The 24,804-nt window shown below is 40.8% G+C and overlaps 1 protein-coding gene across 2 annotated transcripts in view; it reads left to right on the top strand.

The window, feature by feature from the left end:
* Positions 1-24,804, top strand: part of OLFM2 (olfactomedin 2) — a 459,233-nt gene that overhangs the window by 236,891 nt on the left and 197,538 nt on the right. The window contains exon 1 of one of the 2 annotated variants that reach the window (XM_089651884.1): positions 527-851. The exons of the other annotated variant lie outside the window; for it this stretch is intronic. Within the exon in view, the coding sequence (XP_089508010.1) occupies positions 723-851 (129 nt within the window). The 5' untranslated portion in view covers positions 527-722. Of the gene's footprint in view, positions 1-526; positions 852-24,804 lie in introns of those variants that run through there. 2 annotated transcript variants of the gene reach the window in all.

A 24,804-nucleotide genomic window follows, 5' to 3' on the forward strand; every position in this document is an offset into this window, starting at 1 on the left:
AGGCCATAGACAAGTCTAAAAATGAATGAAAATTCTTGGTCATTCATTTTTCGCATCATTGGTGTGCCTGCTGCAACATGTGATTTTCATGTCACAATCGAAAGTGCCTGATCCAACATGTTGGGTTTTGTTTAGAAAAACAACACAAGTGATGGCACAATCCATGTAACATTTTAGTTTTTTGATCGAGAGAATGTTTGCTTTTGACTAGACTATAGCCTGCCATAGGTATAAAGAACGAAAGAGTAAAAAAAATAAAAGAAAGAAATAGACACATATTTGGTTATAAGTGTGAGAGGGAGGAAGAGGTATCTGAGCCCTTAAGATATTGGATATGAGAGACATTAATAGCTTGATAGCTTGATAGATAGATAGATAGATAGATAGATAGATAGATATGGATGTCTTTCTGGCTGGGTCTTCCCAGTCCTGTGGCTTCTCAGGAGGGAGGGGTGGGAGGGAGAAGCAGAGCAGGGAGGCAGTGAGGAGGGGGCAGCTCTCTCTCTCTCTCTTTCTATCATCCTCCTTTCACTCTATACCCAGGTTTGACACAGGCAGGAGCTGCAGTGCAGCCGTGCTATTCCCCCCTCCCTCTAAGGGGCATTTCCATGCCTGCCTGAGCTTGGCACTCATACGCAGAGGGACACCCACCTATGAGCTCCAGGAGAGGAGGGTGGCAGTGAAGATGCCAACCCCATGAGCATGGTGTCCTCGGTGGCACAATGACGGTTCCCTTACTGAAAATCGGGGCCGTGCTCAGCACTATGGCAATGGTCACCAACTGGATGTCACAGACATTGCCATCACTTGTGGGTCTCAACGGCACCAGAGCTGGTACTTCTGAGAAAATTGTGAGTTCTTGTCGCCAGCTTTCTTATTTTTCTTTATTACTGCTATTGCAAAGTTGGGAAAACACTTAGCGTCACACCTGTTAGCTATAGAAATAGGAGATGAGGCTCTATAGATGTGCTGTACGTTGTGCATACTTTGTGTCTCTATAGGAAAAGTCATTTTCTGTTTGGAATATATTTGTTGGAATTATTATCTTCTTCTAGCTATCTAGACATCCCCATCTACCTGCATATCTGCCTAAGCAATTAAATGCATGGATATTTTGCAATTCCTTTAAATGGTCAGTGTGCCTTCTATGCTTGAACCATAAACAGACTCATTTTATTTTATAAATCTTATTTTGGTGTCTTTTAATGTCTGTGTTGGGTGAATATTTTGCATTACTGTGAGATTTAATTATTGGTCATATACCATACTGGGTCTATGTTACATAGATGTAATGCATATTTATACAAGATAGATAATGAACCTCCATATGGACAGATGTATTGCCAACGTTAATGCCATTATTTGTACAATCTGGTTTAATTACTATGAGAGGAAGGCTTAAAAGAGCGTGACATTAGGGTTATTGCACAAATAAATTGCCGGTTACATATACAGTACATATATATGTGCTTCAGTATCCTTTCTACAGATGAGACTGTTTGTCTAGCTGTCAGCAGAGACCAGCTGTGCCGTATAATTCACAGCTATAAGAGCTGCAAGCACAATTAGACAGCCTGAGATTGACGGCTGTGCTCAAGAGGTGACAATCCAGTGGCGTAGGATCTACTGGAAATATATGACTGTCTGCATACGACTAGTTCAATTCATAAAAGGTTTATAGCAAGGAAGCAGTATATATGTTCTAGTCAATAGATGGGCTGCAAAAATGTTTGCTCTGATAGCTCGAACGATCTCCTTCACTTTTCGCCTGTCACTTGATCACCCAGCTCTGCCATTCCTCACCTGTCTTGCTGTCACAAGCTTTTTCCACATTTAATAATTTCTGTCAGATTTAATTAAGTTCAGTTGTCACACCCCTGTCCATCCTGTCTTCCCGATGTCGACAACCCACCTTTTTTTTTTTTTTCTTTCCACTCGTTCATTTTCTGACATCAGTCATCAATATTCTTCAAAAATGTTCTCTTCCTTCTCTCAAAGTCTCCTTCTTTTCTTCCCCTAAGCTGTGATGGTTTCATGCTTTACAAATGAGACGTGGATTAAAGGATTGCAGTGGTTTAACACCAAGAAATTAACTTGTGGATTTTCTTATGGTTAGTAGGTCAGTTTTCCTTTAAGAACGATTAAAGTAACCTCTTAATGCTTAGTTAATTAAATACAGTGACGGAGAGTTCCGAGCACAGATATGAGATCTCTAAGCAGCTTCCCAGTCTAGGAAATTTAAAGGGAGATGGGAGTTATATATATATATATATATATATATATATATATATATATATATATACATAATGTGTGTGTTTTACATTATGGAGATGAATCGGAGGAATGGGAATCCCTTGCTTGGTCTTACTTTGGCTTTGGAAAATGAGAGAGAGACTTGGTGTCCCAGTACCAAAGCCGATGTAACATAACACCACAAGCCATTGGGTTATTCCACCAATTAAACCTTAAAAAATATAAATATATATATATATATATATACCCCCAACTAAAGCCACTTAGTGCCAACCAAACCAAAGCAACTGTAACTTATCACTAGTTGGTCATTCCACCAATTAAACAAACAAAATAAAAAAATAATATATATATATATATATATATATATATAGTAATAAGTTGGTGTCTTAGTGCTGATCAAAGCCTCTTAGTGTCAAGCTAACCAAAGTCACTTAGTGCCAAGCAAACCAAAGCCACTGTAACATATCACAAGCCTTTGAGTCATTCAAACTAAACCTTAACAAAAAAAACAAAACAAAAAAATAAAATAAAAAAAATAAAATAAATATATATATTGTAAAATGATATGGTTTAATTGGTGGAATGACCCCAATGGCTTGTGATATGTTTCAGCAGCTGTGGCACTGAAGTCCCTCCTCTCATTCTCCAAAGTATGATCAAGCAAGGACTCCTCTGATTCATTTCCATAATGTAGCACAGAATCCAGGATGAGAATCCCTTTTAGTGACCATGGTGAGTGGGTGGAGCCGTGACTCAGCCCTAGTGTCCCCCCAATGGATGTGTAAAGTGATTCCGTTTGCCACCATCCATCCAAAATTGAAATGTCATTTTTTTTGGAGTAGGCTGAACCTTTCTGTTAAGTTTTTTGCAGGGAAGAGAAGAATCTATTGATTTTTGTAAGCAGAGAGCAGTCACCATCCATTATGTTCCCATATTCCGTATACTTAATTTCATTTAATGTCGGAACATGTCCACTCAAAGAAAATGGTGCCGGTCTGTACAGAATGTACTACTTAACAGGATTAGCTGTTATAGGGTTGCTTCCTATAACAACACTCAGATGATGGATCTGAACAAGATGTAACGTGCCGCTTGGGTTTGCACATTAAATGATGGTTATTTGGCTATTCAGACACATTGCTCAATGTAACAAGATCACATTGGTATTTGTTTAGTTCAAGCTTTAAAAATGCAGCATAGTAAATACCAGAATGCAGATAATATTTTGTAGGTAACCCAGGACATCCAGTCGGCAACAACTGGAGACAAACCGGCTTATTGTGGATAAGTGTATTCCCATTAATAGTGGCTGACCTCTATTTGCATGCTATTGGATGTTGTGTATCTCTGCCTATTGTTAACAGAGCAGTACAATGGAGATTTTTGTGAGCATCTAGTCTTTAGAGTTTGTTATCCAACCTGTACTTTGGAAATGAAAGCTGAAATTCAAGCAAACAACTATAGGTATATATGAATATAAGAGGGATGTTTTACCTGTCCATCCAGTCCTAAGGTTTACACAACTATGTTACACAGCACAGAAGATCTGATTTTTCTCTGCTGCAGGTAAAGCAAAACTTTGGTCCGGTTCAGGGGCGGATTGACAACTCATGGGGCCCCCAGGCAATAGGGGATCATGGGGCCCCTGTGTCCTCGCCCACACCCAAAAAGCCTATGAAAAAGCCAATGAAAGGTACCACAGGCATCTCATGGGGCCCTCTACTGACCCCGGGCCCTTGGGCAATGCCCGAGTGCTCAAATGGTCAGTCCGCCCCTGGTCCAATTGCTTACTTAGCTCCGCCTTCATGGGGTGTTGCCATTGCCACGTGCAGCCATCCTTGCGGGCTCTACCCAGTCTTTGGGTCGTGGAATAGCCTGTGAGCGTACCTGTGTATGCTTCGTGGAGATGCCACACAAAGGACATGGAAGGTTTCCAGCTTTGCTATTGGTGGTCCTTGTGCATATCAAGCCCATGCATGCGCAGATAGCAGTATGTGCATGTGCAGATGTACTGCAGGGCTCTCTAGGGATCTGAGCCCTGTGGCACATCTGCACACATGCTAGGGGCGGTAACAAAGGAGTTGATTTCATCAGGCAAATAGACTGTACACTTGCAGCTGCAGTTGCTCCAGAGCTTAGTAAATGAGAGGAAGCTCTGATGACTTCCATCATCCAATCATTTGCAAGTTTTTTTCTCTTTGCATGTGATTAGGTATTCTTTGTAAAGTGAAGCGTTACCTCATTTACTAAGCTATGGAGCAACTGCACTCGCAAAGTGCACAGTCTATTTGCCTTGAGTAAATCAGACAATTGTCTCACCTAGGAGTAGAAGTAAAGTATTAGAAAATTAGAAAGGAAAAAAAAACGACTGTCCGATGATAAGAGGGGGGGGGGGGAGGCAGGGGAGGACAACTTCACAGTCAGGATGTAGGTCTGCTTTAAGTAACACAGGTCTTGTCCTTCCTCCAGCCTGTAATAGGGCAGTGGAAGGAGAAGACTAATGATCTCATATTTCTGCCACTCTGCTCTCTCATACTATCAACATGTCCTGTTTGAAGCACAGCTGCATAGCTCTTTGTGCTGTGTTTGCCTCTTGAAGGCAGAGCTCTGCTGCCAAACGTTGATACTAAGTTGAATTCAAATACTTGCACTTGTATTTAAAAAAAAATACATTTAATGAATAGAGAGCTGCACTAATATGTGTATTTAAAAGCTGTGTGGGAGACCTTTAAGCAAGCAATGTTGACTGGTTGAATTAGGGGACAGGTCCTCTTTTCTATGCTCATTTCACAGTAGTTGGTCTCTCTCTTGTAATCTTCTAATACTTGTCTAGCCACCACAAGTGCAAGAATTAAATTGCAGTGGAATCCACATTTCTTATCTGCTGTCTGCGCAGCATTCATTGTATGAATACCATTTTGTGGCTGGAGTGTATGTAGTCAAGACTGGAACCTATCAATTCAAAAGGAACTATTGACAGCACTAACAGACATTAGAGAGCTGCTTGTCTTGAAGAATGGCTTTGACTGACAAAAGATATTTCTCTAATGGAGACCTGTCATGAGACACAAATGTAGGCTCCCATGGATGACCTCCTTCCTCGTGGTTATCATGCAGATCCCTTCAACACTTTCTCAGAAGCTTGGAGCAAGTTCACATATCAGGTGTTCTGGCTTCACTTGTTGCACAACCAGTGACTCAAAGTCACAGTTAGCACCATAGCCAGGCTACTTAGAATGGTTAGGAGGTGGACAGAAACTATCCAACCTAGTTTATTGGTTTTTAAAGTGACACAGATGTATTCTGACTATTTGCAAGAGAATTGGCATTGGACATTGACCAAAGGGGAACATTGTACCTATTAAAGAAGAATTCCAGGTATGGATATATTATACATGGCTACTACCGGTCTAGCTTGGGATAATGTATCTTGTACAGCGCTGAGCAAACCCTTTGGCGCTATATAAACTCGTAGTAATAATAATAATAATAATATGTACACTCACTGGCCACTTTATTAGGTACACCTGTTCAATTGCTTGGTAACACAAATTGCTAATCAGCCAATCATAACTCAGTGCATTTAGGCATCTAGACGTGGTACAGACGACTTGATGAAGTTCAAACTGAGCATCAAAATGGGGAAGAAAGGAAATTTAAGTTACTTTGAATGTGACATGGTTGTTGGTGCCAGGCGGGCTGGTTTAAGTATTTCAAAAACTGCTGATCTACTGGGATTTGCATGCACAGCCATCTCTAGGGTTTACAGAGAATGGTCCGAAAAAGAAAAATATCCAGTGAGCAGTTGTGTGGATGAAAATTCCTTGTTGATGTCAGACTTCAGAGGAGAATGGGCAGAAATAGAAAGGCAACAGTAACTCATGTCAATATGGACCAAAATCTCTGAGGAATGTTTCCACCTTGTTGAATCTATGCCATGAAGAATTAAGGCAGTTCTGAAGAAAAAGGGGTTGCGAACCTGTTACTAGCAAGGTGTACCTAATAAAGTGGCTGGAGAGTAAATATACCATTCTTGGCTGGTGCCCTTGAAAACTGGGAAGTAGACACTACTCAATGGATCTCCTTTTGCTTCTGTGTCCCGACCTGAGCAGCTTCCCTGCCTCATTCTGAACACAGGAGGTTGGAGGCTTGGTACCATTCAATGCTTTGCATTATCTGAATTAATGCAAAGCATTCTCTGATTAGACAAAGTGAAGAGGCGGGGCGGTGACATCATGTTCTCCACCTTATCCAATCAGAGAATTCTTTGCATTCATTCAGAAAAAAGCAGACAAACTTCTCTGTTCAGAATACATAAGGCCATGGATCCGGGAGCAAGTGGAGATCACTGGAGTACCAATGTCTATTTCCAGGGCATTGGCTAGGTATGGTACATATCAAGCTGGGCCAATGTAACTATGCCGATGCCTGGAATTATTCTTTAATTCTGGTGCGCTGCTTATTTTTTTAGGTTTTAACAATAATAGCCTGCCAGAGGTTACAACCCTGACAAACTCAAAGTTAAAAAACAATTGGCTACATGTAAACTCTTAAGCTGTACCGCTGTAACTATGTAAAACATAGTCATGCCATTTTAAGTGTATAGATTTCCTTTGAAGAGATTCTTACACAATTGATCCTTGATTTTTTTTATGCACTTGTTTTATAATAAAATTTTCTCAGTGTATATCTTATTTAAAAAAAAAATTATGCAACAGCCATACTTCAATCCTTGATTAAGATTCAAATGAAGCTGCCCCTCATCCTACAAGTAAACTGGCTCTAGCACTCCTGTTTTGCTTAAACTTCTTTTCATACAACTTCCCATTGGAAGTGCACTGAATAGTGATGAATTTTAATGTCGACCACCACTGAATGTTTATTAAAATATTTTATTTTATTTTTCCCACTAAACGTGATTCTGAGAACCAAACGATAAGGCAATCTTGAGTCTCCCATCATTATCTAGGTTTGCGCATGTGCAAGATCTCCAACAAGTAGAGCAGGAAACAGAGCAGAGGTTTGAAACAGTAAATTAACACCAGAGGACACATCCAAGTGCAGCAAGTTCAGTAATTTATTGATAAACCCATCAAAAACACACTCACATTTACTAGAGTAAAAGAAGGCATATCATAGAAGCAGAAGTAATCATCTCAGGGACCCAAGTCAAACAGCAGAGATCGAGGGTCATGCAATGCAGAGCTGCCAACAGCATAGAGAGCTACAGTAACAGCAGAGCTGATCTGCCAGCATGGAAAAGTTCCTGAATGACGTCAGTCTCTGGGGATGTGGAGGGGGGTGTAGCTACTTTTTTCGAGGCAGTACCATCTCTTTCTCAACCAGCTGAGGAGCTGCTCTGAGGATAAGCAAGTTAGTCTGCTTCCCCCATGGACTTATGAATTGTTTACCAAGTGTTTATCATTATTGAGGCTATTGGCTGTTTTGTGCCACAATTCTTTTAATTTTTATTTTGAGAGGTATTAAACAGGCCTAGCAGAAAGATTTTAAACATGAAGTTTCCCAAAGAACCAGTGTTGGGCTTTTGTTCTCTTCAGAACTCCTTCTCTCCCTCTACAAGTGTAAGGGAATGCAAAAGCAACTGAAGCAGGTCAAATACAAGTCAATTGCAGGACAAATGCTCCTGCAATGAATTATGAATGATCTCATAATCGTCTTGAACTGATGTCAAAAGCATACTGCATTTGCTCATGGATCCCAGTCAACTATGGCTCAAAAGGTGTTCCAGCAGGGGGTCAAAATGACTTGATTCCCGCAAAGAAACTCAGTATTGATTGATAGAATGGCTTTTATGTCTGGTTGTTGGGAAATCTTTATTACAATAACAAAAAAATCAGTAATTTCTTATTGGGTAAGACCACTCAAAACTGATATTTAGGGGTTTGGGGTTGATGGAGTTCCCACTGGAAGATTATTTCTTCTGTTCTAGTGACAAGTCAGAAATTATGATTTTTTTTCCCATACTTTCAGTCCTGTTGACAATGGTCAAAAGAACAAATAGAGAGGGGAAATCTCTACAGTAGAAACAAATGGTGCAGTAAAAAGCAGTTTCTAACACTTCCACACTATCCAAAGCTGAAAAAAAAATTATTTTTTGACAAGAGATACACTTTTAGCTTTTGCCAGTTTTCAGTTATGAGATCTCAGCATATAAGTTTGCACACTCGCTGTGGCACTCTTCCAGCTGGATTTTAAACTCGTTATATATTATGAAGGTAGCAGGAACACAGATGTTCCAACTGGAGGACTGAGACTACAAAATGTAGAAGAACAAGGCTGAGAAAATTGAGAATTTATTTCGCCGTTAAAATCCTTCAGAAATACAGGAATTCATGTAATGACTCAGTATACCAGTTTAAGCTCTCAGTAACATCAGGTCACAGTCTTTCTACTAAAATACTTGAGTAAAGTCTATTGTGTATTGAGTGATTGATTGTGATGAGTTGTGATTCAGCCCACAAAGTGGGTTCCTTCAGTGTCCTTACATGCACAGAAGCAGCTTTGCTATATTATATCATACAGTTCTGCGAGGTAATGTTCTATATTACATCCAGCAGATCTGTGAGAATTAGTCAATTAAGTTTCTGTGATATGGAAATATCTGCTCACTCCTGGATGGTGTTAAATAAATAAGTCTCTGATTACCATTTATAAATCATTTATTAAAAGCAGAGAAAAGAAGAACATCAGATTACATCTATCTTCCTATTTGCATCCCCTCCCATCTTCATGAATAATCAGTTACGAGCTGTCTGGAGGTCAACTATAAGTGTGGCCATAGGTGACCAGTGTCTCCCCAAAAATTGTGAACTGGGTGTCATTTATCCATCTCTGAAAACCCTGGTAACCAAGAAGGTGTTACTATGACTATGAATACATCCAACTGCTATGGGGCCTAGAGCTGTCTGACTACACAGAGAATTTTGTAGATAATTATAAGGTTCAGAGAATACTTTGACTTAAAATGAATGTATGGACTTGAAACCTCTGTAAAATTATTATCAAAGCAATTACTATTCTGCTTCACTATAGAAATTGCCTTTGAGATGGTAATTGATGAGGTGACAGTTTTCTATGGGCTCCCATCACACTTACTGTAAGCTGGCCAAAGGTAGATAGATTTTTGAACTAAAACTCTTAGGAAAAATCTTAGGAGACGTATATGAATTCTCAGAACATTCCCAGAACATTTGCTTGTCATTCAAAAAATGTTTCCTTTTAACATTTGATTTTGAAATTAACTTTACTGAAAGAAAACCATGTACACTGTAAGAAATGTGTTCATTTGAGGAACATTTTTCTTCCTGCGCCTTCAAATTTTCTCGTCACCTTGGTAAAAAACAAACGCAAATTTGACCCCACTATTGATTAGAAAAATGAACTGACTTTCTCAGAACTTTCTTTTCCCCAGAACTTTTGTTTAAAATTCTACTTATCTATGACCAGCTTTTGTTACAGTCTGGCTGGTAACTCCTTGTGTCTTGTGACTCTGGGAATAGCCAATATGGGCAATCAAGTAATGTCTTTCATCTTCTCATTGAGAATGATCAGATGCATCCACCAGATTTTACGGTCTACAAAGATACATTCCAAGTTCACATTCTGTGAAGGAACCTACAATCCTACCATACTCATATAAACAATGAGGTGATTTTGAACTAAAACCCTTAGGAAAAATCTTAGGAGACGTATATGAATTCTCAGAACATTCCCAGAACATTTGTTTGTCATTCAAAAAATGTTGTTTCCGTTTAACATTTGATTTTGAAATGAACTTTACTGAAAGAAAACCATATACATTGTAAGAAATGTGTTCATTTGAGGAACATTTTTCTTCCTGCGCCTTCAAATTTTCTCGTCACCTTGGTAAAAAACAAAGGCAAATTTGACCCCACTATTGATTAGAAAAATGAACTGACTTTCTCAGAACCTTCTTTTCCCAAGAATTTTTTTTGGAATTCTACTTATCTATGACCAGCTTTCGTTACAGTCTGGCTGGTAACTCCTTCTGTCTTGTGGATTGGGGAATAGCCAATATGGGCAATCAAGTAATGTCTTTCATCTTCTCATTGAGAATGATCAGATGCATCCACCAGATTTTACGGTCTACAAAGATACATTCCAAGTTCACATTCTGTGAAGGAACCTACAATCCTACCATACTCATATAAACAATGAGGTGATTTTGAATAAAGCTAGTTAAACTACTATTATCTTTTTAGATTGTGGAGGAAAAAATTAAACACCCAAATGATACTCAAAAAAAACATGGGCAGAATATACAACCATTAGAACATAGTGTTGTAGACCTTATTTTGAACCTGGTACCCCTAGCTACAAGAAAGAAGTATAAACAACCTGATCCTTGTCCAAGCACTGCAGTAACACATTCCTTGAATATGTGAATTTCTTCATGAATTGAGAGTAATCTTAGGTCCTTTATGGCTGCTGGTATGGACAGCTAATGAGAGGTCGCATTGCTCAATCTGTTCTTTGCTTTGAAATAGTCACCATCTTCACTTAAAGGAAGTCAAAAGGACTGAAGTTTACCCAAAGTAAGAACTAGGGTCTGTTTGTAGATTTTTACACTTTGTATGTCTTTAAAGGAGATTTGGACACCAATAGAAAACCATTTGGGTTAAAAGGGGAAGGGTTAGAACTCTGGTTTTTTGTTTCTGTGTCCCACCTACAGAGATTTCCCCTTATTTCCTGCATCAATTACACATATCACTGTTGGTTGTGTTATAGAAGACACTGGTAGTGATAGCAGAATTCAGGCTTTACTTGTGTGGCTTAAGTTACAAACATAGAGAGCACATTTCATCAGACTGTATAACAGCAGACATGTTTACAGACACATTACTACCTGAAGAGATGATAGAGAAGAATAAAGAAGCAGCAAGTTTTACACATACACAACTAGTAACCGTTAGTGTATAGTGCCATCTACTGGTCAAGTGATATTACCACAGAATACTGTATATAGTACATTATAGTACATGCTGTTGTATTCCCAACAATCACCTGGTCAGGAACCATATGAAAATTCCAGCAACTGAAACACAGACACTAATAGAAAACAGTTCTTCTAAAAGATTAATAAAGATGAGATATTTTACATTTACGTAGCTCTGATGTGATGATCTCTATAAGTTGCCATCGGATGCTAAAGGTGGCAACAAAATGACATTAGTTTTCTTCTACAAGATTACTGAATGTGAAATCTGTTTTTTAAAAATATCACTCGCCACCATGCCCAGCCATTTTTATAGAGTGGATTAGAACTTCTGACAAATTTAAAGACCATACCCCAGCTTGACTGCTTTATTTAAAGTTTAATGGCTGAAGACCAGTGCTATGGCTGGGATGTTCCATTCTCCGTGCAATAAATCTATAATAAGAAAAGCCAAGTACTCTGTAATCTCTCCTGTGAAAATCTTTACTGGTTACATATCAAAAAGGCACAGTGGGGTTGATTTACTAAAGGCAAATAGGCTGTGCACTCCAAGTGCACTTGGAAGTGTACTGCAAGTGCACTGAAAGTGCAATTGCTCTAGATCTAAAGGGAACATGCAAGGAAAATTAAAAAAAACTGCATTTTTGCTTGCACATGATAGGATGAAAGAAATTAGCAGAGCTTCACTTCATTTCAGAGCTTCCCTTTGGATATAAAGCAACTGCACTTGCAGTGCACAGTATATCTACCTTTAGTAATTCATCCCCATGCAGTGCACAGTATATTTACCATTAGTAAATCATCCCCATTGCAGTGCACAGTATATCTACCTTTAGTAATTCATCCCCATGCAGTGCACAGTATATTTACCGTTAGTAAATCATCCCCATGCAGTGTACAGTATATTTACCGTTAGTAAATCATCCCCATGCAGTGCATAGTATATTTACCGTTCGTAAATCATCCCCATGCAGTGCATAGTATATTTACCGTTCGTAAATCATCCCCATGCAGTGCATAGTATATTTACCGTTAGTAAATCATCCCCATGCAGTGTACAGTATATTTACCGTTAGTAAATCATCCCCATGCAGTGCATAGTATATATACCGTTAGTAAATCATCCCCATGCAGTGCATAGTATATTTACCGTTAGTAAATCATCCCCATTCTGTGCACAGTATATTTACCGTTAGTAAATCATCCCCATGCAGTGCACAGTATATTTACCGTTAGTAAATCATCCCCATGCAGTGCATAGTATATATACCGTTAGTAAATCATCACCATGCAGTGCATAGTATATTTACCGTTAGTAAATCATCACCATGCATAGTATATATACCGTAAGTAAATCATCACCATGCAGTGCATAGTATATTTACAGTTAGTAAATCATCACCATGCAGTGTACAGTATATTTACCGTTAGTAAATCATCACCATGCAGTGCACAGTATATTTACCGTTAGTAAATCCTCCCCATGCAGTGCATAGTATATATACCGTTAGTAAATCATCCCCATGCAGTGCACAGTATATTTTACCGTTAGTAAATCATCACCATGCAGTGCATAGTATATATACCGTTAGTAAATCATCCCCATGCAGTGCATAGTATATTTACCATTAGTAAATCATCCCCATTGCATAGCTGCTAAGGCGTTTCTGCTACAACAGTGTTCCTCACAGGATGAAGCTCTGAGGAAGGCTGTTATGGCCAAAATGCATTAGCAGCTATGCACTGGGCTTGATTTACTAAAGACAAGTAGACTGTGCAGTTTGCAGTGTACAATCGGTCTCTACATTTGCAACGCTTAGTAAATGAGGTATAGCTTCACATTGCAAAGCATACCCAATCAAATGCAAGGACATTTCTTTTTAAACTTGGCATTTCTTGCCTGCTCATGAGCTTCTACACATTTACTAAGCTCTTCAGCAACTGCAATATAAATCAAAAGATGCAGCGCTACAGAAGAGGAACACTATAAATAAATGAATGGATGTATAGATACAAATATGTATACACATGAATAAATAAATGAATAGAACAGTTCATATGATAATATCAAGGTGACTTCAAGTGCTCTCCTCTATTTCATATCCTCCTGATAATCAGGTGCTGTGCGAAATAGTGCTGAAGAAATGCACACTCACCAGAACGCACAGTTAAATGGGCGTTTATAAATATAAATTTCCCTTGGAGTCATCAGCTAGTCAGGATAGGGTCTGCAATATGATAGCCTCCCTCCAGAGCTCCTGGATATTACTGTGTAATCCCTTGGAAGGTAGCCTGTGGACTGCTCCTTAATGCTTACACACGTTCCTTTCCCAGCAGAGAGATGAGTAGCTGTCCCGGATCAGATCGCTGCTTCCAATTCTGAAAAGAATTGGAAGCAGCGATCTGATCCGGGACAGCTACTCATCTCTCTGCTGGGAAAGGAACGTGTGTAAGCATTAAGGAGCAGTCCACAGGCTACCTTCCAAGGGATTACACAGTAATATCCAGGAGCTCTGGAGGGAGGCTATCATATTGCAGACCCTATCCTGACTAGCTGATGACTCCAAGGGAAATTTATATTTATAAACGCCCATTTAACTGTGCGTTCTGGTGAGTGTGCATTTCTTCAGCACTATTTCGCACAGCACCAGATTATCAGGAGGATATGAAATAGAGGAGAGCACTTGAAGTCACCTTGATATTATCATATGAACTGTTCTATTCATTTATTTATTCATGTGTATACATATTTGTATCTATACATCCATTCATTTATTTATAGTGTTCCTCTTCTGTAGCGCTGCATCTTTTGATTTATATTGTTTTTTTGGGGTTTATGGTTACCTGGTGCACAGCTGCTACTTTGCATTTATAGGTGCGCTCGTATACATTTTTTATCATCTTCAGCAACTGCACTTGCAGAGTGCACAGTCTATTTGCCTTTAGTAAATCAACCCCGCTGTGTCTTTTTGATATGTAGTCAATAAAGATTTGCACCAGTGTGATTACCGAGTTGCTTGTTTTTCTTATTATGGATTAGAACTTCTGTTAGGCTTTTACTGCTTTCTGGGGTTCAGTTAAAGAAAGTTCACGTCGCTTACTGTCACAGTGGCTTCACCAGATGGGAAGTGGGGGGACAACCTTTGGAACCCTTTATAGCCGTAACAACTCAGCCGAGGTCCAAATAAAGTTTTAGCAGGTCATACTCTTAGATACTTAAGCCAGGATCACATGCGTGTGGTAATACATTCACATTAATGTGCTCTGCATTAAGGCAGCCCATTTATATTCAACACCCAGTTGTGGCAAAAAACACACCCAACCCTTTTTTCAGAAAGTGTATTGTGGTGCCATTCCAAATCAGTGCCCCAACACACAACACAGCACACGATGGTGTGAACCAGTCCTAAAAACTGAACTCCGAGATAACCATATAGTGTCTTAATACAATAGGCATGTGTATTCATACTTGTGTCTTGGGGACCTTTGCATAGTTCTTGTGGCACCTGTGCAGTAATCAAGTGTAAAACTTTGCCTCTGTGCAGCAGCTTCCTGTAACAAAGACTGGTCACTGCTGCTCTCTCTTCCTATGCAGGGTGACTGGTCTGGTATCCGCCCCCTCCTGTAGTTTTCTGTAGTGGGTGGGACCTTCTGTGGCCATACACTGTAAAAAATGTGGGTGCTTCTCCAGGTCTCCATCACAAGTTCTAGCGGCTCACATTGAAAAGGATGCCAGGATGGAGAGAGCTACGTCAGTTCCCCACCTCCAAGACTAAGCCCTGTGGGTGGGGCGAAATGGATTGAGGCATGTGGTCTTGATGAAGCCAGGCTGGAGTCGCTTTTCATTTGTTTGATGCCTGGGCTTTTTCTGGCGTGCAGTGGTTTGAATCCCCATTTGCCTTGTGGGTGCGGCCTTCTGGGTCCCTCCTACAGCTCTGCTGTCAGGCTATGTACAGCACACTTATAATGTCACTGCTACTTTTACAAGATGCTATCTTGGTTTGTAGAGGCATTTGGTGTGCACAAGTGGATTTACAACCTTTGTGCCTATTAACCACTTGAGCTCCAGAGGATTTACCCCCCTTAATGACCACGCCTCTTTTTGCTACTCGGCGCTGTACTAATTCAACTGATAATTGCGCGGTCATACAATGCTGCACCCAAACTAAATTTACGTCCTTTTTTTTCACACAAATAGAGCTTTCTTTCGGTGTAATTTGATCACCTGTGCGCTTTTTATTTTTCACGCTAGAAACAAAAAAAGGCCAAAAATTTTGAAGAAAAACAATATTTTTTACTTTCAGCTATAAAAAATATATAGTAAACTCAAAGTTAGTTATAAATTTAGGCCAAAATGTATTCTGCTACATGTTTTTGGTAAAAAAAATCCCAATAAGTGTATATTGATTGCTTTCTGTGGAAGTTATAGCGTCTACAAACTATGGTATAGATACTGCAATTTACGCCATTTTTCTGCTATACAGCGCTGCGCTAGTTTAACGAACAATTGCACGGTCATGCAATACGGTACATAAATTAAATTTACATCCTTTTTTTCCCCACAAATTGAGCTTTCTTTTGGTGGTATTTGATCGCCTGTGCGGTTTTTATTTTTTGCGCTTTAAAAAAAAAGGCTGACAATTTTGAGGGAAAAAAAACAATATTTTGGACTTTTTGCTATGAAACATGTCCAGTAAAAAAAAATGCAAAAATCAAATTTAGTCATAAATTTCTGCCAAAATGCATTCTGCGACATGTCTTTGCTAAAAAAAAACCCCCAATACATGTAAATTAATTGGTTTACGTGAAAGTTATAGCGTTTACAAATGGCGGGAAAGATACTGGGATTTTTAGGTTTTTTTTTTATACTAATTATGGCGGCGATCAGGGACTTATGGCAGCGACCAGCGACTTATGGCGGGACTGCAGGACTGCGGCGGACATTCTGACATTGGGGGGTACTGACTTGGGGTCACTGACATCCCCAAAAACACTAATACAGTGATCAGTGCAAAAAAAAAAACCTGACACTGTACTAATGGCAATGGGGAGGAAGGGGTTAACTTTATTTTGCAGGGAAGGGTTATAGGAGTGAGGGGAGTGTTTTACTAGGGGGCGGGGGTGTGTGCTGGGTGGGACAAGGCTGATCGAGAAAGAGAAACTGTTCTTTCTCGATCAGCTCATCCTCGAACTGACAGGGAAGTGACAGACAGCACAGCTACTGCAGCTGTGCTGTCTGTCACTGTTTGCCGCCGATCGCCGGGACATAGCCGCTAAGGAGCAGCTGTGACCCGGCAACTGACATCTGTGGCGGTGATCCGCGGGATAGATAGGGCGGCGGCGCGCCTCGCACGTGCCCCCTATTTGTTTACAAAACACACGTTTTCCGCCGTATGCATGGAATCTTTATCCTCATGACTAAGCACCGTTGGCAGAGTGAAATGCATTGGGGGTGTGGCCTGGTTTGAGCCTGGGCTGAGGCTGTCATACACCTTCTTACAGGGTTTTGCAGAGATGTGTGATTTCCAGGACCTTTCCCTTTTCCATTACATTTTCTGAATAGCTTAAAGTGATATTTTTTATTTTTTAATTTTTTGTCATAATTTTTCACAAAAATGTTTCACTTTTTAAAAAATACTTGTATATACTGTTGTCAGTGCAGTACAGCATCATCCTATAACTGGTGTGACCGTGATCAAGAATACTAACTGGTGACAGTATGAAAAAAATATATATATATATATATTTTAAATTTTTTTATTTTTTATTACATTTTTTTTTTTTTTTCTTACAATTTGTTTCATAATACACTGTGACCAGAGTAATATAATGTTACCATAGTAACATTGTAATACTCTGGGGAAGTGATCAGTACTTTTTTTTAACACATTATGATTGCCTATAACAGTGAATTTCACAGCTATAGGCGAGCATTTAACTGAATGAAATCAATTCATTCAGTGTTTTTTTTTGTTATTAGTTGTGATTGTCCACAGCTAATCACATGACATAGATGGGCTCTGATTGGCCCCGTTTGTGCCATGAGATCACTGTGACCAATCACAGCTAGCAACACAATTGTATACAATGGATGGCATGAAAGGAAACCATCCATTATTTACAATTGTCATGTGACTTGCTGTGGTTGGTCACAACGGCCATATGGTACCGGCAACAGGCCGGTACACAGATGGACACAGCCGGTGACAGATGTCGCTACAGTATGCCAACGATCCTGGAAGATGTCATATGAAGCCCACCTGGATCGACGAAAGTCCTGTCCGGCCATCATTTTGCTATTGGACGGGCGCAGGGCTGCTGTTAGACACTACAGGGCCCCATACAGCCAACCTGGCAGGGCCCTCCCCTCAGAAGAAAAACATAGTTTACTATGCTTCAGTTATGAAAGTACACAGTGAGTGATTGGTACCAATGACTCATTGGGGTTTATTTACTAAAGCTGGATAGTCCAAAATCAGACTCCCTTCTGCATAGAAACCAATCAGCTTCTAACCTCAGCTTGTTCAATGAAGCTTTGGCAATGAAACCTGGAAGCTGATTGGTTTCTATGCAGAAGGGAGTCTGATTTTGGACTCTCCAGCTTTAGTAAATAAACCCCATTGTGTTCATTCAGGAAAAGAAGAGGCTGGTAAATGTGACGTATTTGCCAGACATGTCCCCCACTCTCCATCCTAAAAGATCTTATTGCGTGCTTGCAGCTGCTGAAAGGAGTGGAGGGAAGCAGACAGCACTGTGGGTGTGGGGGCACACAGGGAAGCCTGGGCAGCAGGGGGAAACATATGGTGCACAGGGAGGGTGATGGGTGTGGTGAGGGGAAATTACTGGAACCGATCCCCTGTATGGCTCTCTCTGCAGCAGCTGAAAGCCAGTGTGAGGGAGAGAAGAAGCCAACTTTCAGCTGCTGCAGAGAGAGCCATACAGGTGATCAGTTCCAGTAATTACCCCCCTCCCACCATACCGAACACCCTCCCTGCCCACATCCAGTTCACCCAGCTTCCTGGGCCCCCCTGCTGACCTGGGCCCCATACAGGAGGACTGGTGGTACCCCCTTATCCACAGCCCTGGACAGGCGGGAACTGGTTAAATAACAAACATGTCATATTTACCTGCAGTGATTTTGCACAGAGCAGCCCTGATCCTCCTCTTCTCAGTTCCCCGCCTGCACTCCTGGCCCCTCCCTCCTGCTAAATGCACCCAGAGCAAGCAGCTTGCTCTGGGGGCACACCAAACAGACGCACTTCCAAGCCGCGGCTCTGCATGTCCATACAAACAGAGCCATGACTCGGCCCTGCCCCCTTCCTCTTCTGATTGGCTCACTGGTTGTGATTGACTCACACCAGCCAATCAGGAGTGAGGGTCCCTGGGGAGCCAAGGCTCGCTGGATTGAGAGGGTGCTCAGGTAAGAATTAGGAGAGGCTGGGGGTGCTGCACAGCCTTTACAACCACTTTAAAAGTTTACCCAGGAATATTATTAGATCCTTTTCTATATAACCCTGCCTGTAAAAGTTATGCAGTTTGTGTCCAACTGCCCTTTAAGGGGTCCATAACCATTACAGCCAGCATGTGGTTGCTCCTAAATTGCTAGATAGCTTAAAGTGGAAGTGCAACCAAAACCTCTAACACTAAACGTACTGCCATCCCTATTCTAAGCCCAATCTATCTAACCCTGTAAAGAAAAGATTGCTATACTTAAATATTCTGAAGCCGCTCCGGTCCGCTCTCCAGAGGTGGCTTCTGTGTAGGGAGAGAAAGCCAACAACATTTTTTAAGTGGAAGTTCAGCCAAAACCTATCTAACACTAAACCTACTCTCAGCCCCATTCTACGCCCAATCTATCTAACTCTGTGTGTTGGAAATGAAGAGGAGATGACGTCACCCATAGACTTACTATGGGGCATCCGTTGTTGGCTGCCTCTGCTCTACACAGAAGCAGCCGCTGACAGCTCAGCCTGGGACCGGACCAGAGCAGCTTCAGAATAGGTAAATATAATGATTATTTCTTTACAGAGTTAGATAGATTGGGCTTAGAATGGGGCTGAGAGTAGGTTTAGTGTTAGATAGGTTTTGGCTAAACTTGTTGGCTTTCTCTCCCTACACAGAGGCCACCGCTGGAGAGCGGACCGGAGCGGCTTCAGAATAGGTAAATATAGCAATTTTTTCTTTACAGGGTTAGATAGATTAGGCTTAGAATGGGGCTGGGAGTAATTTTAGTGTTAGAGATTTTGGCTGCACTTCCACGTTAAGCTATCTAGCAATTTAGGAGCAACCACATGCTGGCTGTAATGGTTATGGACCCCTTAAAGGGCAGTTGAACACAAACTGCATAACTTTTACAGGCAGCGTTATATAGAAATGGATACAATAACATTCCTGGGTAGACTTTTAAAGTGGTTGTAAAGGCTGTGAACCCCCCGGCCTCTCCTAATTCTTACCTGAGCCCCCTCTCAATCCAGCGATGTCCACGAGAGCCTCGGCTCTCCAGGGAACCTCACTGATGTCCCCAAAGGTTTTGGCTGAACGTCCACTTAAAAAATGTTGTTGGCTTTGTCTCCCTACACAGAGGCCACCGCTGGAGAGCGGACCGGAGCGGCTTCAGAAGAGGTAAATATAGTGATTTTCTTTACAGAGTTAGATAGATTAGGCTTAGAATGGGGCTGAGAGTAGGTTTAGCTTTAGATAGGTTTTGGCTGAACGCCCACTTAAAAAATGTTGTTGGCTTTCTCTCCCTACACAGAGGCCACCGCTGGAGAGCGGACCGGAGCGGCTTCAGAATAGGTAAATATAGTGATTTTCTTTACAGAGTTAGATAGATTAGGCTTAGGATGGGTCTGAGAGTAGGTTTAGCTTTAGATAGGTTTTGGCTGAACTTCCACTTAAAAAATGATGGGCATCGCACTAAATTAAATAAAATGTCTCTTTATAAGATGGATGTGCAGTAAACAGTATAAAATCTCTCTCTCACGAGCTGCTATTAATAAACCAATGTGCTATTAAAACGTAAAGTATCTGTGACAAGGAAAATGACTGCAAATAGCTGTGTATCTGTCATATGCCAAAACAACGTAATCTCACCTTTATTGTTACCCCGAGCCCCGGCTCTTGCTAAGGTGCTTAGTGGTAACACAAAGCACCCTGGGAAGCCCTAGAATTCAGTTCAATAGCGTCTGTCTGAGAGAAAGCCGCAAGGCATTATGCACTGCCCCGCGCAGCACAAGCCAGGTCTATAAATAACCTTGGCTGCTAGCCTTGTCTCCACTCTTAAAGGAGGTGAAAAAAACGAAGGGAGGGTAGCCTCGCTCGTTAACCCTTGCACCTCTAAAATCCTTGTCTGTACAAGCAACCTTAATCTCCCATGGATGAACGATCACTGCATGGTCGGAACACGTTAGGAAACCACAGGAGCAGCAAGGTAGATGAACGAACCATGGTTAGAGAGAGGCTTCACATACTATGGTGAGGGCTAGTGGCTGCACCCCCCAACTTCCTGTGCCGACTAAAGGAAAGATAGCTTGAGATGAGCTATAGCGCTTGCAGCATAGCTGACATAGTTTAAAAAGCTTGCCAGGGACATTTATTGCTAATATAAATAATAATAGTTTCCAACCATAAAATTCCCACCAGCTGCAGCTCTTCAATAATATCAAAATTAAACCTTGAAATAAACAATAAAAATAATATCGTAAGCTACGCTATTAATCATACACTCTAATTAATGCCAGAAAACATATAAAATCCATTTGTTTCAATGTGCAGACAAATTAAAAAGAATAAATCAATTAACACATACATCATGAACAAAGTGGGCAACATATTTTTCATTACTAATAAAGTCCATTCAACAATAATCTTCTTGCCATGACTTTTATGCAAAGAATGTTTCAACACCCTTTAGCATTTATTTATATTAAGCTGGTATGAATAATATTAGCTTCTTTTTTATCTCATCCTGTACAGTAATAATTCCAGGCATCGACATGTTATACATACACAATATTGCAAAAAAGTATTGGGCTACCCCTTCAAATCTTTGGATTCAGGTGTTCCAATCACCTCCATGGCCACAAGCACCTAGTTATGCAGACTGCTTCTACAAACATTTTTGAAAGAATGGGTCGCTCTCAGGAGCTCAGTGAATTCAAGCGTGGTCCTGTGATAGGTTGCCACTTGTGCAATAAGTCCATCTGTGACATTTCCTTGCTAATAAATATTTCATGGTCAACTGTTAGTGGTATTGTTGTAACAAAGTGGAAGCAACTGGGAACAGCAGCAACTCAGCTACGAAGTGGTAGGCCATGTAAAATGACAGAGCGGGGTCAGCGCATGCTGATGCGCACAGTGCACAGAAGTCGCCAACTGTCTGCAGAATCAACAGCTAAAGACCTCCAAACTTCATGTGGCCTTCAGATTAGCACAACAATGGTGCATAGAGAGCTTCATGGAATGGGTTTCCATTTCCGAGCAGCTGTATCCAAGCCTTACATCACCAAGTGCAATGCAAAGCGTCGGATGCAGTGGTGTAAAACACGCCGCCACTGGACTCTAGAGCATTGGAGACATGTTCTCTGGAGTGACAAATCACGCTTCTCTATCTGGCATTCTGATGGACATGTCTGGATTTGGTGGTTGCCAGGAGAACGGTACTTGCCTGACTGCATTGTGCCAAGTGTTAAGTTTGGTGGAGGGGGGAATTATGATGTGGGGTTGTTTTTCAGGGGTTGGACTTGGCCCCTTAGTTCTAGTGAAGGGAACTCTTAAGGCGTCAGCATACCAAGACATTTTGGACAATTTCATGCTCCTAACTTTGAGGGAACAGTGTGGGGATGGCCCCTTCCTGTTCCAACATGACTGCGCACCAGTGCACAAAGCAAGGTCCAAAAAGACATGGATGAGCGAGTTTGGAGTGGATGAACTTGACTGTCCTGCACAGAGTCCTGACCTCAACCAAATAGAACACATTTGGGATGCATTAGAGAGGAGACTGTGAGCCAGGCCTTCTCGTCCATCAGTGCCTGACCTTACAAATGCACTTCTGAAAGAATGGTCAAGTATTCCCATAGACACCCTCCTAAACCTTGTGGACAGCCTTCCAGGAAGAGCTGAAGCTGTTATAGCTGCAAAGGGCGGGGCCAACTCAATATTGAACCCTATGGACTAAGACTGGGATGCCATTAAAGATCATGTGTGTGTAATGGTGGGCGTCCCAATACTTTTGCCAATATAGTGTAGTTACAGCTTGAAGCAATGCAACTTTGTATGTACCATACCTGGCCAATGCCCCTGGAAGCTGGAAATCATTGAATTAGACACCACTAATCTAATAATCTGCACTTGCTTCTGGGTCCCGTGCTGAGCGGCTGGCCTGATGTATTGTGAATATAGGAGGTTGGATGCTCAACATGGGTGCCATTTACAGAATGCTTTGCATTTTCTGAATGAATGCAAAACATTCTCTGATTGGACGAGGTGGAGATCATGTAGTCACTGCCCAGCCCTTCCACCTTATCCAATCAGAGAACACTTTATTTTCATTCACAATGTTCAAGCATTCTCTAAATGGTGCCCACACTGAATAGCTGACCTACTGGGTTCACAATGCATCAGGCCGGATGCTCAACATTCGACCCGGAAGCAAGTGGAGATAATTGGAGTAGCAGTGTCTACTTCAGTGATTTCCAGCTTTCAGGGGGATCAGCCAGGTATTGTAAATGCATAGTTACACTGATCCAAACTGGACCAATGTGACTATCTAAAAATGTACCATGCCTAGAATATCTCTTTAAAGAACATTAGAATGTTTATCCAGGGAATATCCAATTGCATTCTGGGGGGTCGGGAAGGAATTGATTCCCCCCCCTGCAGCAAATTGGACCATGCTTTATGGATCAGCTGTGGGTAAAGGATTCTGTATATGTATGTTTTCTGTTTAGTTATTATTTTTTTGTCTATTGGTTGAACTAGATGGAATTGTGTCTTCTTTCAACCTATGTACATACAAAGACAAGTAACACTCCACCGTTATTTGGGGACTTCTGGGACCTTAAAGAGGATTCCAGTGTTTCCAAAACAATGGGGTGTTGCTGCTTGTATTTGCATCTATGACCTCAGTAAAAATTTAGGAATTCTTGGATCGTGGAGTGCCAGATATTTCAAAATCTGAGTATATTTCTGCATTATGGTAGACCATGCACCCTACTATCATACTAAGATGCGTTGGTGCAAGATGGGTTTTTAATGATATAGGTTTTTATTTCTGACTTTGTACCTACTGGGGGAGATTAACTCTTATCTATATGTCCAGCTGGTCACTGTCATGGGAACAGAATGTGATGAAAACTCCAAAATTTTATAGATGTCCCCAAAGGAAATGTTGAGGGGATATAATCCAATATGGAAAAAGGGTCTTAAGTCTACTGGTAAATGTAAATCTCACAAAAATTCAAAATGGACCTGTCTAAAAAGACTGCCATGGGCTGACCCTGAACTAAAGACCAACAATTATAACAGAAAAATACATAGCAGAATATATATAAAACATCAAAAGAACAAAAAAAGGAAAAAAATCACCATGTCCAAATCTTTATTAACCTAAAGTTATCATGAAATATATAAACCCAATAAAACCAGTATCCTACAGCGCTGCTCCACATGGCCAGGGGATCATAGATAAGATCATGCAAAAAACCCTCACTCTAGTCACTACACAGTGGTTTAGTGTGAAAAAGTCTAACAAAAACAAAATATTCAATATAAGTATAGATGTACCAACCATAAAACAGCTGTCTATGAGGGAATTTCCACCTACATTGAAGAAATTTCTCTTGTGCCTCTGGAACGTAAAGTGTAATCACCCCTAAGGGGGCTACAAATACACTTTAATACAAGAGGTCTTTACATTTCATAACTTCTAGCACAAACTCAAAAAGAACTTAGTTTAGAGGGTCAAGCTATGATAATGATTCCTTTATACCCTTGTGGGACCTGTACACCCAGAACTGCTGGTTTATAGCACAGTTACAGCCTGAACTGAAATCCTATTTCCAGCTTTACCTACAACTCTGTTAGACTAGTTGACCCTTATCAGTGCACCGTATGAAATGTTTTATGAATGGGCTTAAGGGGTAGCCAGCTAAGATAGATAGTTGACTTCAGTGATGAGTCCTTTCGCACCCAAGTAAAAGAGGCCATTGAGCTGTGGACTACATTAATAGCATTGGTTCCATGCCCAAGGTGTCTGCCTCTTTTGCCTAACCCTTGGTAGAGATGTGCAGGAAAAAAACAATTTGTATTGTTTCGTCTCGGATTCATTCATTAAGGCAACCATTCGTCATGTTGGAATGATTTGTTTTCGGAATTCGTTTCATATGTTCATTGTTTCGAATCTATTCATATTTTCAGAAGTTGTTTCGGAAGATTCTGATTTATTTGTTGTTTCCAGTGCAAGTTTCCATTATGACTTACACGTGACTTGTTCCAGACTTCGATGCAACTTGCTTGGAATTTTGATGTTTTGTGACTTTGGCTAAGGCCAGTCATAAAAATACAGAGTGTGA

The sequence above is a fragment of the Staurois parvus genome, unplaced genomic scaffold (assembly GCF_062004578.1).
Source record: "Staurois parvus isolate SC_StPar_1 unplaced genomic scaffold, SC_StPar_1.0 ptg000666l, whole genome shotgun sequence".
Lineage (NCBI taxonomy): Eukaryota > Metazoa > Chordata > Amphibia > Anura > Ranidae > Staurois > Staurois parvus.